The sequence below is a fragment of the Microchirus variegatus genome, assembly GCF_963457635.1.
Source record: "Microchirus variegatus genome assembly, chromosome: 22".
In the NCBI taxonomy this organism is placed as follows: Eukaryota; Metazoa; Chordata; class Actinopteri; order Pleuronectiformes; family Soleidae; genus Microchirus; species Microchirus variegatus.
Genome location: NC_139823.1, coordinates 13,627,523 through 13,640,862, shown reverse-complemented (window position 1 = coordinate 13,640,862; position 13,340 = coordinate 13,627,523). Strand labels below are relative to the sequence as shown.

The 13,340-nt window shown below is 40.6% G+C and overlaps 2 protein-coding genes across 4 annotated transcripts in view; one reads left to right on the top strand and one right to left on the bottom strand.

Annotated features, from left to right (window-relative positions):
- adarb1b (adenosine deaminase RNA specific B1b) overlaps positions 1-9,576 on the bottom strand; it is a gene marked incomplete at both ends in the record, with an annotated part of 46,700 nt that extends 37,124 nt beyond the window's left edge. Inside the window, one exon of one of the 3 annotated variants that reach the window (XM_083908493.1) lies at positions 9,477-9,576. In XM_083908493.1, coding sequence (XP_083764619.1) covers positions 9,477-9,576 — 100 coding nt within the window. Of the gene's footprint in view, positions 1-9,443 lie in introns of all 3 variants that reach the window. The other 2 variants (XM_083908495.1, XM_083908494.1) reach the window with 2 other exon arrangements.
- Positions 5,391-6,110, top strand: LOC310942905 (protein BTG3-like; the record flags this gene model as incomplete). Its single annotated transcript, XM_083908371.1, has 1 exon — positions 5,391-6,110. One exon carries the CDS (start codon positions 5,391-5,393, stop codon positions 6,108-6,110), a length of 720 nt encoding a protein of 239 aa, XP_083764497.1.
- Positions 9,577-13,340: the final 3,764 nt, after the last annotated feature.

Genomic DNA, 13,340 nt, shown 5'->3' with positions numbered 1-13,340 from the left:
TGGAGGGGCTGTGACTGTTGCTTTCTAAACACAAGAAGCTAGAATACAACGCGTGAACAACAGTAACTCGCTATCGTAGCAGGACAAGGAATGCTAACTTCAGTCAAAGTTTGATGGAGCGATTGGTGGGTGAAGGTGTTCAGTTTGATGCAGAATCAACAAAAAGCTGAACAAGTAACTAATAGAAGTTTAGCTGTGGCGTGTTTCTACCGAGTGGAACGACTCGGTATGGTACAGGATGTATTTTGTTTTGCATTTCCATTAGGAATAGTACAAAAACAAACAGCCCCCAACTTTTCTATTTTTTGGTACCCTTCCCTTGGGGTACCGGAGTAATGGTACGGTACAGAACGGCTGGAGCCAGATGCACGACAGCCCACTGATTGGGCGCCTTGTTGAGACAAACAGCCACGAACCGAGCGGAAAAAACGAGCTGCTGGATGACCTCCTTTGTTGTCTGCTGTCGGTGCACCGGTACGTTACCCTGTGTATGTCGCTGACACGGCCATCAGAAACATTTCAAAGCGAGACTGAAGTTTATGCATGTTTTAAATAAAAGTAACTTTATTGGATTCTTAAGACCATTCAACATTTTATTTAAGACCTTTTATGAGATTTTAGGAGAATCTAAGACATTTTAAGGCCTTAAATTCAAATTATTGGATTTAAGACTTTTTAAGACCCCACGGATACCCTGGAACTGTATCATGATTGATGATTAAACAAATTACATGTCTCATTTAAGATATTATCAGGATGGCTGTTGCATCTTACAAATGATGGAAATAAATAATGTATCATACTGATGCCGGATGTAAATATAGCGACCCATCACACTGACCCCTGTTAGTCTTGTTTATATAGTATATTCATGCACTGTGAGGTGAAAAACTGCCCCCATTACTTTTTAATAGATTCCTTGGGTCCAGGTATCGGGTTTAATAACAACAGAACTCCTCTACTTTTTTTTGCTTTCTTCCATCTCTTCAAGGTTGTTGGGTGGCTGCCTCTCCTCTTTTCACTGGGAGCTGTAAAATCTATTTGACAGCTCTGATTTATGACACAGCATAGGCACCGAGCGCCTGTGGGGGTGAAAAAGGGAGTGTATGTTCAAGTGTGTTTGAAAGTGTGCGAATGTGTGTGTGTGTGGGTGCGTGGGAGCACGCCTGCTCTCAAAGAGGACCACCGCCACTGTGCTCAATGTTCAGGCACCCGACAGGTGAGGGACTGCCCAAAAAAACCCAGAAACACGTGCACACAGATACAGTGAAACATCCATACAGTGAAATATTGTGCATTATATCGGGATAATATTGTTATTTGGTGTCTCCAACAGAAAGTAACACTCCATTTCTCATGATTGTTGATGAGTCTTAGGCTTGAATTCAATGCGACGTGGCTGTAAAACTGAAGCTCTCCCTACTTTGTTGAGATTCAGATCCCAAATGAAGGGAATTGGAGAAGGAAAGAGGAGACGGTAATGCAACGTTACAGACGCCAACTGCAGTAAACAAACAAAAGGGAGAAAGATAAGTCTAAAAAGAGTTCAAGAACGTCTTTATAAACACTCTCAGCATTTCACTTAACAGATGTTTTTCTAGTCACTCAGCACTTAGTGAAAGTCTTAGGCCACATCTGGCTTTGTTCTTGGCCTTGCTGATGCAAAATTACAATGATATTTCAAATTCTTTAATCTAGGAATTGGAATTATGAATGAGTTAAACCCACACACCATGTGTATGTAATGCTCGAGCATGTCTTGTATAAACCCGGTGTTATAGTAGTCATTTTTGACATGACATACTACCACAAACACAGGTGTTACCCATGACATTAAGGTTTAAGGGAGCCAGGTTTGAGTGTAAAGCTGTTTTTTAGCTACTATGTGAAGAAAACATACTTTTGAATCCCATAAATATCCAACTCAACTTCCAAAAAAGAATGGTGTCTGACTACAGAAATGCCAGAGTGCTTTTATTTTGAAACAGAACCAGGACGTGCTCTGTTTGTGAGATTTAGAGTGTCAAAAACGTTCATTTTCAATGTATATTTTTGCTGTGAGATGTGGAAAAATAAATAAAAAAGCAGCCTGTGTGAAAATTTCTCATAAGTTACCATGTGTTGACTAAATGAAAAGTGCTGCACACACATCCAATGTGAGACCGACCTTAAGGGGAGGTCACTCTAAATACTTTGGCCAGTAGAAGCCAGTTTCTATGAAAAATATCTACTATTTCAATACATATTTTCTGTATTCAGTGCTGTTAAATCAATTTTAATTACATTATTTTCTTGAGATGTACTGTAACTACAGTCCCAATACTTCTAACCAACACAACCCCCAACTTTAATCTTAATAAAAAACTTTTGGTTAGTTGTTTGGTCCATAAAATGATGACAACTCAAACGTTTTCTTCCATTAACAAACTAAAGATTTGCAGAAAGAAACTCCAAGATACTCTCATGTAGGAAAAGAAAACTGATCAATCAATTATCCACAATAGTTGGCAATCAAGTAGCAGTTGATTACTAACCTCATATTGCATCTTTATATTCCATATAAATCTCATTTGTTCCATTCAAGGCCAGGTCAGACACACAAGGTCCCTGTTCCCCAAAGAGATGGATATATGACCGTATGCTCATACATGTTAGTGTGTGTGTGTGTACTGCAGAGGGGGGGGGGGGCGTCTGAAAATGAACGCCGCGCAGGGACACGGATGCATCCATGTAGAATTGTGCACGCCTGCCGTCACCGTCACCGTCACCCGGGAGTTGAATTTCACACCTCGTGCCTTCGCTGATGTCAGGCAGAGACAGGTAGAGGTGACGGGGCGGCAGAGATAGAGCAGGATGAAGGAGCTCACAGGAGATAGAAAAATTCTCGTCAGCCGACACAGGGGGAGAGTGACGGGTGTTCAAACACACATGCTTTTTTGGGGGGGGGGCGTAAAAAAAAATCAGTTTAGTTGGAAATGAAATATTTGTCCTGTTCCCATTTCCTCTACACACCTGTGACATGAACGCAGCAGCGTTGGAAATAAAAGCATTGGAATGTACACTGACACAGAATCTGTACTAATGAAGTTTATCTCCGTCGTGGTGAAGAGGCAAACATCCACTGGGGCTGTGGAGCGTCTCGTCACCACCTAAACACACCTCAGTGGTTTGGTGCAGTCTCGGTACAAACCCCCCCCCCCACCCCCACACTCCCTCCCTCCCTCCCTCTGTCAGTCTGTTACAGTCATTAGCAGCATGCTAATCAAGGCTAATTACATTGAGACATGCAGACACAACTCATTTCTTATCATGACAGAGCGCCGCTGTGTTTGTGGTGCCTGAAAATTCCGTGGCACTAAATGAATCACGGCTCATAATTAACATTTTATTATTATTATTTTGTTTTTTTTTGTTAGGTAAATTATGGCGACTGTGTTTTTCTATTTGATTCCTATTGCGACTGCTGTCAAATGTTAATAGGTTTGTCTGAGCTTTTTCGATGCGTCTGCATACAGGAGATGGGAATTGTCTGAATATATAATTTTTTTTTAAATAATTTTGCATATGAATATATCAACAAGCGAATAATTAAAGGCGCAAATTAAGGAGACAAAGTGGAAGGTGATGGGATGAGGGAATAAGATACGGGGTAGGAAGGATGCAAGAAAAGGAAAAGTGAAAACAGAATCTTGTAGGAAAAGTGCAATGGACTCTAAGAGTCAGGCGCGGTGCAGATCTCCCCTCCCTCTCCAACCCCCCATTCTAGTTGCAAAAGCTAATTTTAAAGATTCTGCTGACATGGCAGTAAAGGCCCCTGTTCCCCCATTTTCCATATTTCATATACGGTCCATTGGAAAGCATTGTCTGCAAGTGTCGTGGCCAAGCACATTTATGAGAGATGCATTGCAGAACTTATCAGTTGGAAGATGTGCTTAAGTTAAGCGTTTTGAAAGTCACTGTGCAAGGTACAGACCAGTTCATTTCAAAAAGCAAATATAAGATCAAGATCATCTACGAGCAGACGTACAGTACCGTACAGCACGGGCAGTGGAGGACGTTGAGCCTAACAACACGGAACATTAATCGCCATAAGGTTCAAGATACGATGTTGTCACGACGCTTACAGTACGCAACAATAATCTGCAATGTATATTCTAAAATTAAAGAATTAAGCTCATACATCTAATGTAATATTCAATAGAATATGTAAGTATAATAATATAATGAATATGATGTTGTCTTTAGTCTTTGGGCACCAACAGCTTTGTTGTTTTTATCTCTATCAAATTCTGTGATCAACTGCATTTGGATTGGAATGATGCGTCCCATAAATGACCAACTTTTCAAGACGTTTAATTCATAAAACATGTCATGCTCAAGCCTGTCATGAATAAAATGTGGCGTAATAGATCTGTTCAACATTTTTAGCACAAACACATGTTTTACCAGTAACATTAATGATGGTTCCGCTCCAGTTTTAAGAGAATCAGGGTCATGTAAGAGTAGGTCACACTAAATACTTACTAGTTATTTTCAAACTGCATGTATATATCTATAGATAGTTTCCAGTATTGTCTGGATGTGTTCCAATAAAGTGAGACATAATTACTGTATGGTTATTATAGCATTGCCAAAACAACAAATCTAATGGTGGTGTAACACTTTTGCTTCGTACTGTATTTCTATTCTGAATTATTGATCTCCGTTGATGCTGGCTGGCAACAAATGTTCTATCTCTTCATCATACTGATCACACGGCGAATAGCCTTGCTTTTAGTGTAACTGTGGTCTAAGAGCTACAGGACATAGAGAGTCACTATAGGTTGTCTTCAACACCAAACCCATTAGCGTCAGAACAGAGACTCACATGCAGGTTGGGCTTCTAAGTATTTCCAGCAGGCTGTACGCCTACATGCTCTACAAGACCATCGGGGCTTCTTCTTCTTCTTAATACGTCCGGCAGGTTGTACACTGCGAGATGCAACGCTGCCCTCCACAGATCGAAGTTGTTAATCACAGTTTCAGGTTCTTCAACACAGTCCAAAGTTCTCCTTCCTTCTTCTCGTCCTTGTGCCTTAATCCTGGATTCTTCTCCACTCTCAAAGTTCCTCATCTCCCCAGCCCCAACCCCCCATCATCCCCTTACCTTGTTTTTACCCCCATTCCCACCAAAGTTGGGCTCAATGAGGGACAAATGACCACATAATTTCCATGTCTTTGAAGATTCTTATTGGCTTTGAAGATCCTTCACCTAACCCTAACCCTAACCCCAGGTCACCCTACCTCCTTCGAAACCATCACTTCATTCCCGTTCTGTCTTTGGACGCATCCTGGACCGGTGCCCCCGAGAAAAAATGGACAGCTCAAATGTAACCAAAGATATCTGAAGCATGAGACAAGAAATAGCAGCTGTGCAGGTCTACCTGAAGAGGCTGCTGATAATGGCCGGGAGGCTGGAATCGCACAAGGTCGAGCTGTTTGTTGAGGGGCTCGGCGTTGCACTGCGTGAGAGGTTCATAGGACACTGGTACCCCGATAATCCCAGCAAAGGACAGGCGTACAGGTGTCTCAGAGTCAACAGGTTCAACAAGGAGGATCCAGTGCTCCTTCGTGCCTGCAGGGACAGTGGAGTTCACTACAGCGACCTGGGACTGCCCCATGAATTCACGCTGTGGGTGGATCCTGGGGAGGTTTGTTGCAGGTATGGAGAAGAAAGTATGGTCTTCTCAGTGGCCACTTTCTCAAATGATGAGGTACAGGACAAACATGTCGCCAAGAAGGCGATCAGTACTTTGACAGACGTGACATCCGACTACCACTCGGATTCTTCCTCAGAAAAAGAGCGAACACTCACTACTCCGCCTCTCGCCAATGACGAAAACCACGGTTCCAAAGGATTAAACCCTGACGCTCCAGAGTGGTATCCGAGTAAAGCGGCACTCGTGGACGATGACGTTCCTCCGCCGCCCACGTGTGGTTTCATGCCTCAACACTTCAAGGTCCCTCTTGACCAGACATTCCCAGGACACACGGACGGGTCGCAGATCTTGCTGGTGTCGCCAAATATATTTGTAGATCTTCTTTCAAAAATGAATCAATCAATAAAATGAAAGTGATGAACGTTTAGCCTGGGTTTGAACTTCATCAAACGGACGTGGACCAACTTCATAATCTCAGTTCTCAAATTTGTTTGGACAGCCTAAAATATATCCCTACCCTAACCATGAGCAGTTAATGTCTAACCCTAAATCTAAACTAACCAAAATTCAAATTTTAGCCCTAAACTTCCTGAGAAGTTCCTTAGAAATTAGGTTCTCCCACATTAGGACCATTTAAGTTTACCTTACCGTCAAGTTATGGTCATTCTTCTTAAACTGTTCTGCTGGTGACGACTGTCCACTAAAGGTGAAAACACCTGTGGGTTTTTTTTACAGTTTGGTAAACATTGTGCAACTGGTAAGGTTTTGTGTAACACCTGTGCTTTCCCCACCATGACAAGCCAATATGTCAGCTGTCGGTGACAAAGACATGTTTTTTTTGAAGATGAATCATCCCTCGTTGGCTACGCAGGTAAGTCACTAGAATTGCCACGTTTGTCTGGCTTCAATATACAGTTAAAGGAAAACTTCACAGATTTGCATTCAGCTTTGTATGACTAGAATGGGGTAGTATTTTTTTTAAATCTTGCGCTTCCCAACCTCAGTTTCCCCTGAGTCGAGAAATATCTTCATTCCTACCATTGACACTTGGACCAAGCCTTGTTCAACTGTAACACTAGTTCCACACTTTTTAGACTGGGACCTCATTCCCAGAATGTAAACAGTGCCCGCCATCTTTGCTAACAGTCACGCTAACAGGAATTGTTGAAAGATTGCGCTTCCCAACCTCAGTTTCCCCTGAGTCGAGAAATATCTTCATTCCCACCAGTGACACTTGGACCAAGCCTTGTTCAACTGTAACACTAGTTCCACACTTTTTAGACCCACCCGTAGGGGGACGGGACCTCATTTTCACAGAATGTAAACAGTGTCCGCCATCTTTGCCAATAGTCACGCTAACAGGAATTTTTGAAAGATTGCGCTTCCCAACCTCAGTTTCCCCCGAGTTGAGAAATATCTTCATTCTTTTTTTGTTACGTGCCCACCAGTGACTGTTAGCAAAGATGGTGGACACTGTTTACATTCTGGGAATGAGGTCCCAGTAGTAATACAAAGCTAAATGCAAACGGGTGAAGTGTTCCTTCAATATGTTGTGCAGGCTCACACACAAACACTGTCAAAATTCATGACTGAAAAAAACAATTTCTTTTTGTAAAATGAAATGTGTCCTTTTAAAGCGCCGAGATGAGGTCAAAAGTGTAATGAATATAAATTCAGTTTTAGGGCCGCACTGTGGATTAGTGCTTATAGAGAGATGGCTCCTCAAAACCGTGACCCTGGACGACCCCGTATCGACACATTGAGTGTCCTTGTGGAAGGAGCCAATCTACACTTAATGGACTGTCCAGTTCAGTGGTGCGGCACCGACTGTCCTCACTGTTCAGGGGGAGATTTCCTCCAGTCGCTATCACATCATTGGACTGATGACTAAGTAAGCATGCGACCTCATCATCTCAGCAAGAATTTTGCCGCTAACCGGCGCGGTGCACTCCAGGCGCTAAAGAGCTAAGCGACTTATCAGGAGGCTTCCACTGCAGGGGCAACAAAGCCGACTGAGAGTGCAAACAGAGCAACATGGGTCCAAAGCCCATGCTTATGTCATCGCTTCTCTGGGTATGGTGAAAAAAAAAAAAGTGCGACTTTCATTCCACTAGTGATAAGGCAGAGTGAAAAGGCGTGAAACCGATGTATGTAATGCTGATGGACGTAGTAAAGTCTGCAGCTGAGCGGGAGTGGAGTGTGCGATTCAAGGGGGGAAAAAAATGCCACATCAGCACTGGTTGGATTTATTTGAATGAATGGAGTCGACTCGGCGAACGACTGGGGGGTGTTTTGGGGGGTGTTTGGTGTCAAAGCAAGTGGCTGAGACATGGCTAATGCTTCCAGTGAGCTGTGGCCACCTAAGTAATTACTACCTCCGCTGTTAGGTTAATCCGCAGAGCAAGAGCCAACTCCTCGGGGAGAGTTTAGCTCAGAGCGAAAAAAAAGTCAGAAAAAGGGACACAGAGCTGTCGCACTCACATTAGAGAGCGTGAAAAGTGAGGTTTGAAAACCAGGCATTTCAGACATTCGGAAAATCTGCTCGAAACCTTGAACTACACAGGACGCACAAAGAGACGTGTAAAAGTCAGGGCTGCAAATTTGGTCGGTTCATCACAGACAATAAATGACAGAAACATGGTATTCTAAATTTAAATTTAAATGACTTGCAAATCACAAACAAGTCATTTCTTGCATTTTCGATTTTTGGCATGTTGGTTTCTATCAAGCACTGATGACATAATGGATAATATTATATAGTGTGTGGCTGAAATGTAAACAAAGAACTCATTTCCTCTCTTGAAAAAAACCCTGACAGGTCCTTTAATTCTCATCATAATGCATGATTTAAGAAATAATCATTGGTTGTGTCCCAGTATCCTGCTGGTTAGGATACAAATGAATTGTCTCCCTGTAAATGTGTGATTCCAACAGGTTGACATTTATGTGTAGTAAATATTTATATGACAACATATTGACCATATATGGATTAGAGGAAGTTCAATTATAAATCTTTCTTTAAATTTCTTTATTTTTTTTTAAATAACTTATTGGAGAAACAGAAACTACATAAAACTTGATTTAACCCTTTAAGGTATGCACCAAGAAAAAAAGCAAAGGAAAAAAATGTTCTTTGCATTTTTTATTTTATTTTATTTCCTTATGATAACCATAATGACAATCAATATATATATATATTTTTATTAGACCCTACAGTATTTCAGATACAGGCCTCTACCAAACGGTTGAGACGTCTGTTCATAATAAACCTGGTTTGCATAATTCATAAAGTACAACATTCACAAGTCACATTTAGTGTTAGTAAGTTCAACTTGGTGCATTTTTCAAATGAGATATAGTGACTTAAAGTGTGGTATCTTAAAGGGTTAAAAAATAATCATGTGTCCCAGTATCCTGCTGGTTAGGACACAAATCAATTAACTCCCTGTAAAAGTGTGATTCCAACCGGTAAGGAAATAATATTTATATGACAACATATTGACCATATATGGATTAGAGGAAGTTCATTTTTAAATCTTTCTTTAAATTTCTTATTTATTAGAGAAACTACATGAAACTGCCTACACTTACTAAAGAATAAACATAATGCATGGTTTACGACACAGAAAAAACAAGAATAATAACAATAGCAGTTTGCTGATGTTAAAAAAACTTGACAATAGTTCATTACAACAGGTGCAGCTCTTCTCCTCCACCTGTTACTGTCCACCATCAAAGCATCACTCTCTCTCTCAGTGTCAGAGTTTTTTTCTTTACCTTTGCGTTCGGAGCGTTTCTTGCGTCTCCTCTTGAACCTGCGTCGGATCAGGCAGTAATAGGAGTCCTGATTCTGTGCGCCGTTGGTAAGGAGGGCCATGCCTCGATCGGCACTTTTTCACGCCGAACTACGCTTGCTCTGTAAAACTTGCCTCGCTGCGATGTGACCGATGAGAACACTCGCAGAGAACGGTCTACCTGTACCCTCACCTCTCGCAGCTGTCACACTAATGATTACCCAGAGTCAGAGTGGCCGACTCCACACACCTGCAGCGTTTCTTTGTTTCTACTTTAGTCCTCCCCTCGTATCCCAACACTCTCTCCCTCCCTCCTTTTGCCTCCTCCTCCTCTATCTCGGCGTCTCTCTCCTCCGTTGACTCCATGTCTGCCCTATCAGTAGTCAGAGAAGGAGGCAGAGTGAGAGGGAGAAGGAGGGGACTCTCAGGGAAGAGAGGCTCGTCTTTTTTCGGGAGGGTTATGAATTAGCACAGTGAGCAGAATCCTCGCCCGTCTAATCCCCCCCTCTCTCTCTCTCTCTCTCTCTCTCTCTCTCTCTCAAAGTAACCGAAATCTCAGAACAACTTCACCGCCCCGACGTTTCCTCTCACTGCACGCATTTCTGTAGCTGCACTGCAGTGGAGATCACTTTAGCATGCAAGGAAAATCCCTAAATACAATTCAAAAGTACACACATAACACATTTGAATTTAAATTTCATGTCAATATGCTGTACTATTGCCCTTTTTGACCTTGCCCCTTCAACTACACCTTAAATGCTTGTTTTCCCTCTCAGAGGATGAGCCAGAACGAGAGGCAGCAAAGAAAAAGATATACTCTGCTGCTCTCTAGTGGTCGTCTTCTGTAATTACACGTGCAATGGCACAAAAGCACCAGTTTCTAACACAGGCCTTGTGAACAGGCAAGGCAGGCAACAGCTTGGGGCCCCGAGCTGATAGGGGGCCCCCCCGACACTCGGAGCATGAAGGCTGTTTTTACTGAAATGTGCAGTGAGCAGCCGCCTCCCCCTCCCCCGTCCCCCTTAAAAACACAATAGGCGATTTGCAATGACATCTCAGTAGGAAACCTCCCTAAAGGGGCCCCACCTCACTTTAACCTGTGTGAAGTTATCGTTCTGCAAGTTGGAAAATGTAGAGGATTATTTACAGTGTAATGCATATCTTTTTTTACTCAGTTTATATATGTTTTTTTCAGTTATTTACAGTATTTTATTGTTCTATATATTTATATTGTTTTAAAATGTGGGTTCTTTACAGTGTAATTCATTTTTTTTACTAAGTTTATATAGTTTTTTTAAAAGCCAATTACAGTATTTTATTGTTCTTTACATTTAAAGTTTCACATACGTTTTAATTACCATGTTATTTCATTCATTTCAACTAATACATTTTTCGTTGGCGTCAGATTATTTGTTACATAATGGTGCTGAACACTGGTTGGAAGGGGCCCCTAGGAATTTTTGCTTAGGGCCCCTACAGACTCTAGAATCACCTCTGCACACACACATTCATACAGCACTTGTCTTTGCCCAAGGACGTCTCAACATGAAGGAATGAAGGAGCCAGTGATTGAATCACCAACCTTCAGATCAGAGGACGACTAGAGCTCCTCCTGACTCACAGTCGCCCCCTGGCTGAAGGCTCACTAATGGCGAGTGTGGTTGAGTGTTAATGTGTTTTTGTTGATGATGAAAAAGAGAGAGGACACTCACCTTTGGCTGTGACGTCCGTGATCGGAACAACCTGATGGACACACAGACGAGATGTTCTCAGTAAGTTAACAGTGTTTTAAACACAGGATGCACTTTAATTATTGGTTGCTTGATTGCCATACACAATCATCAGTTCCCACACAGTATGTCAGGCACTGGGCGTCAGACAACATGGACATAGGAAAAAGGACTATGGCGGAAAATTTCATTTTAAACAGCTTGTTGAACAAAACTTAAGTGTGTTTTCAGATTTGTTCCTAAACCTTCACAGGAGAGAAACTTGTAAAGTTTTTTTTTTTTTTTTTTAAGTTTAAAGAAAGCCATTAAAACAGTCTAAATTTAAATTGACTTTTTTTGTGTTGATTCTACATTCATTCCATGATTTTATATAAATATATATCTGGAAGATAAAACACTGAACCGACAAATAAAAATGAATGATAATTTATAAAAAGATTTCTCGGCCAGGCTTCTACATCAGATGGATTTTCCAAACTTCACAAAATGGATTTTTTTCTTTTTTTTCATTTTTCTTGGCCATTGTTTTTTTTTACGTTTTTTCCTGTTAAAGTGAACAAATCTGTTTATTTATACACATTTTCCATTTAAAAATTCCAGACTTTTCCAGACTTCTCTGAGGATTTTTCAGTCAATATGAAACATCTGAATACCAATTGTTAGATGCTTATTATGTAAATAAATGATTTTAAAATCCTTCACTCATTTTTCATGAAACTTTCAACTTGTTTTGATTCGTATATAATAATATATTTAATTTTAGAAAGTGAGGTAATAGCCTGGAAACAACACTAACATTTTCCATGCTTTTTTTCCTTTTTCCATACTCATCCAGACCTGGGAAATACTCATAGCTGCGTAGGAACCCTGTTAATTTCATGCTATTTAAACGCCTTCCTTAAAGCTTGGCAGACACGAGGACCTTGTAAGCGAATCCATTGCTGCAGTTTTACACACGTGTGTCCAGCTGTGAAAACCATTTCACATCATAAATAACCGTTTGTTTCTTAACTACAATAAAGGCTGTCGAGTCCTTTTGTTAATCTGACTTTGAAGCAGAAAACCTTTTTCTTTTTTTTTCTTTTTTATTTCCTGCAGCCCACGAGTATTTGACACACAAACATAAATATTTACACCGATGTGAGATGAATGGCACAGCGGGACACTGATTCTAAACACAACTAAGGAGTTATCAGCGCCCACTGCTGCTGCTGCTGTTGTTGTTCTTGACAGCACAAATCAGTCACTTGCTCCAGCATTAAAAAGGCCCAGCAATAAAAAAATTTAAAAAGATACATATGTATATATATATATTTTTAATTTAAAGGTACATTATGTAATAAATCTAAAGCAACTGGCCATAAAATCCTCCTAATATGTCACAGAGACTCAGGAATAATGTTCATATAACAAAGTGAACTCACCAACAACAACAGTACAGACAAAATATTTGCATTAAAAAAATCTTTTGCAGACTGCAAATCATGTTTATGTTTTGAAATCATGTTTTGGCATGTGGCGCCACCTACCGCCGTCTACCAATCATTGCAGTCAGTAGAGTCTCAGCTGCCGAGCAACCACGTGTTGCCATTTACGTCTGAGCTACAATGGCGGAGATGGTATTTTGATGTTATTTTGAATTTGAGTGTAGTAACCGTTTTTGTCCACATTCTTACATATGTGCATTTAAGCATAGAGCGTATCCAAAAAAAATGGACAAAGTTATGTAAATTTTAAGAGTTTGTCGTTATAAACAAATTATGTTTAACTCAAAACAAAGTCCTTACATTATATAATTATGAGACCACCATGTATTGTAGTGGGAGTTATTTAAGATACAGAAAGAAAACATTTTTTAAATATAATACTTACAAAAATACTACTTCTTGTACAGGTTAAAGTGTCAAGTATTTAGTTATACCTACACATATATTTGAACAACAACAAACTGGAGTTAAAGTAAGAGTGGAACTTAAATTAATGTCACTGGTCAAATCTGTGTTTAATTTACTATTTAATGTTGAGAAATATGTGCTGTGAAAAAGCTCTATTGTGCCAGATTTATTGTCATACGAGTTAAACTCATGTACAGTTCATATCTAAATAAGACCAACTTT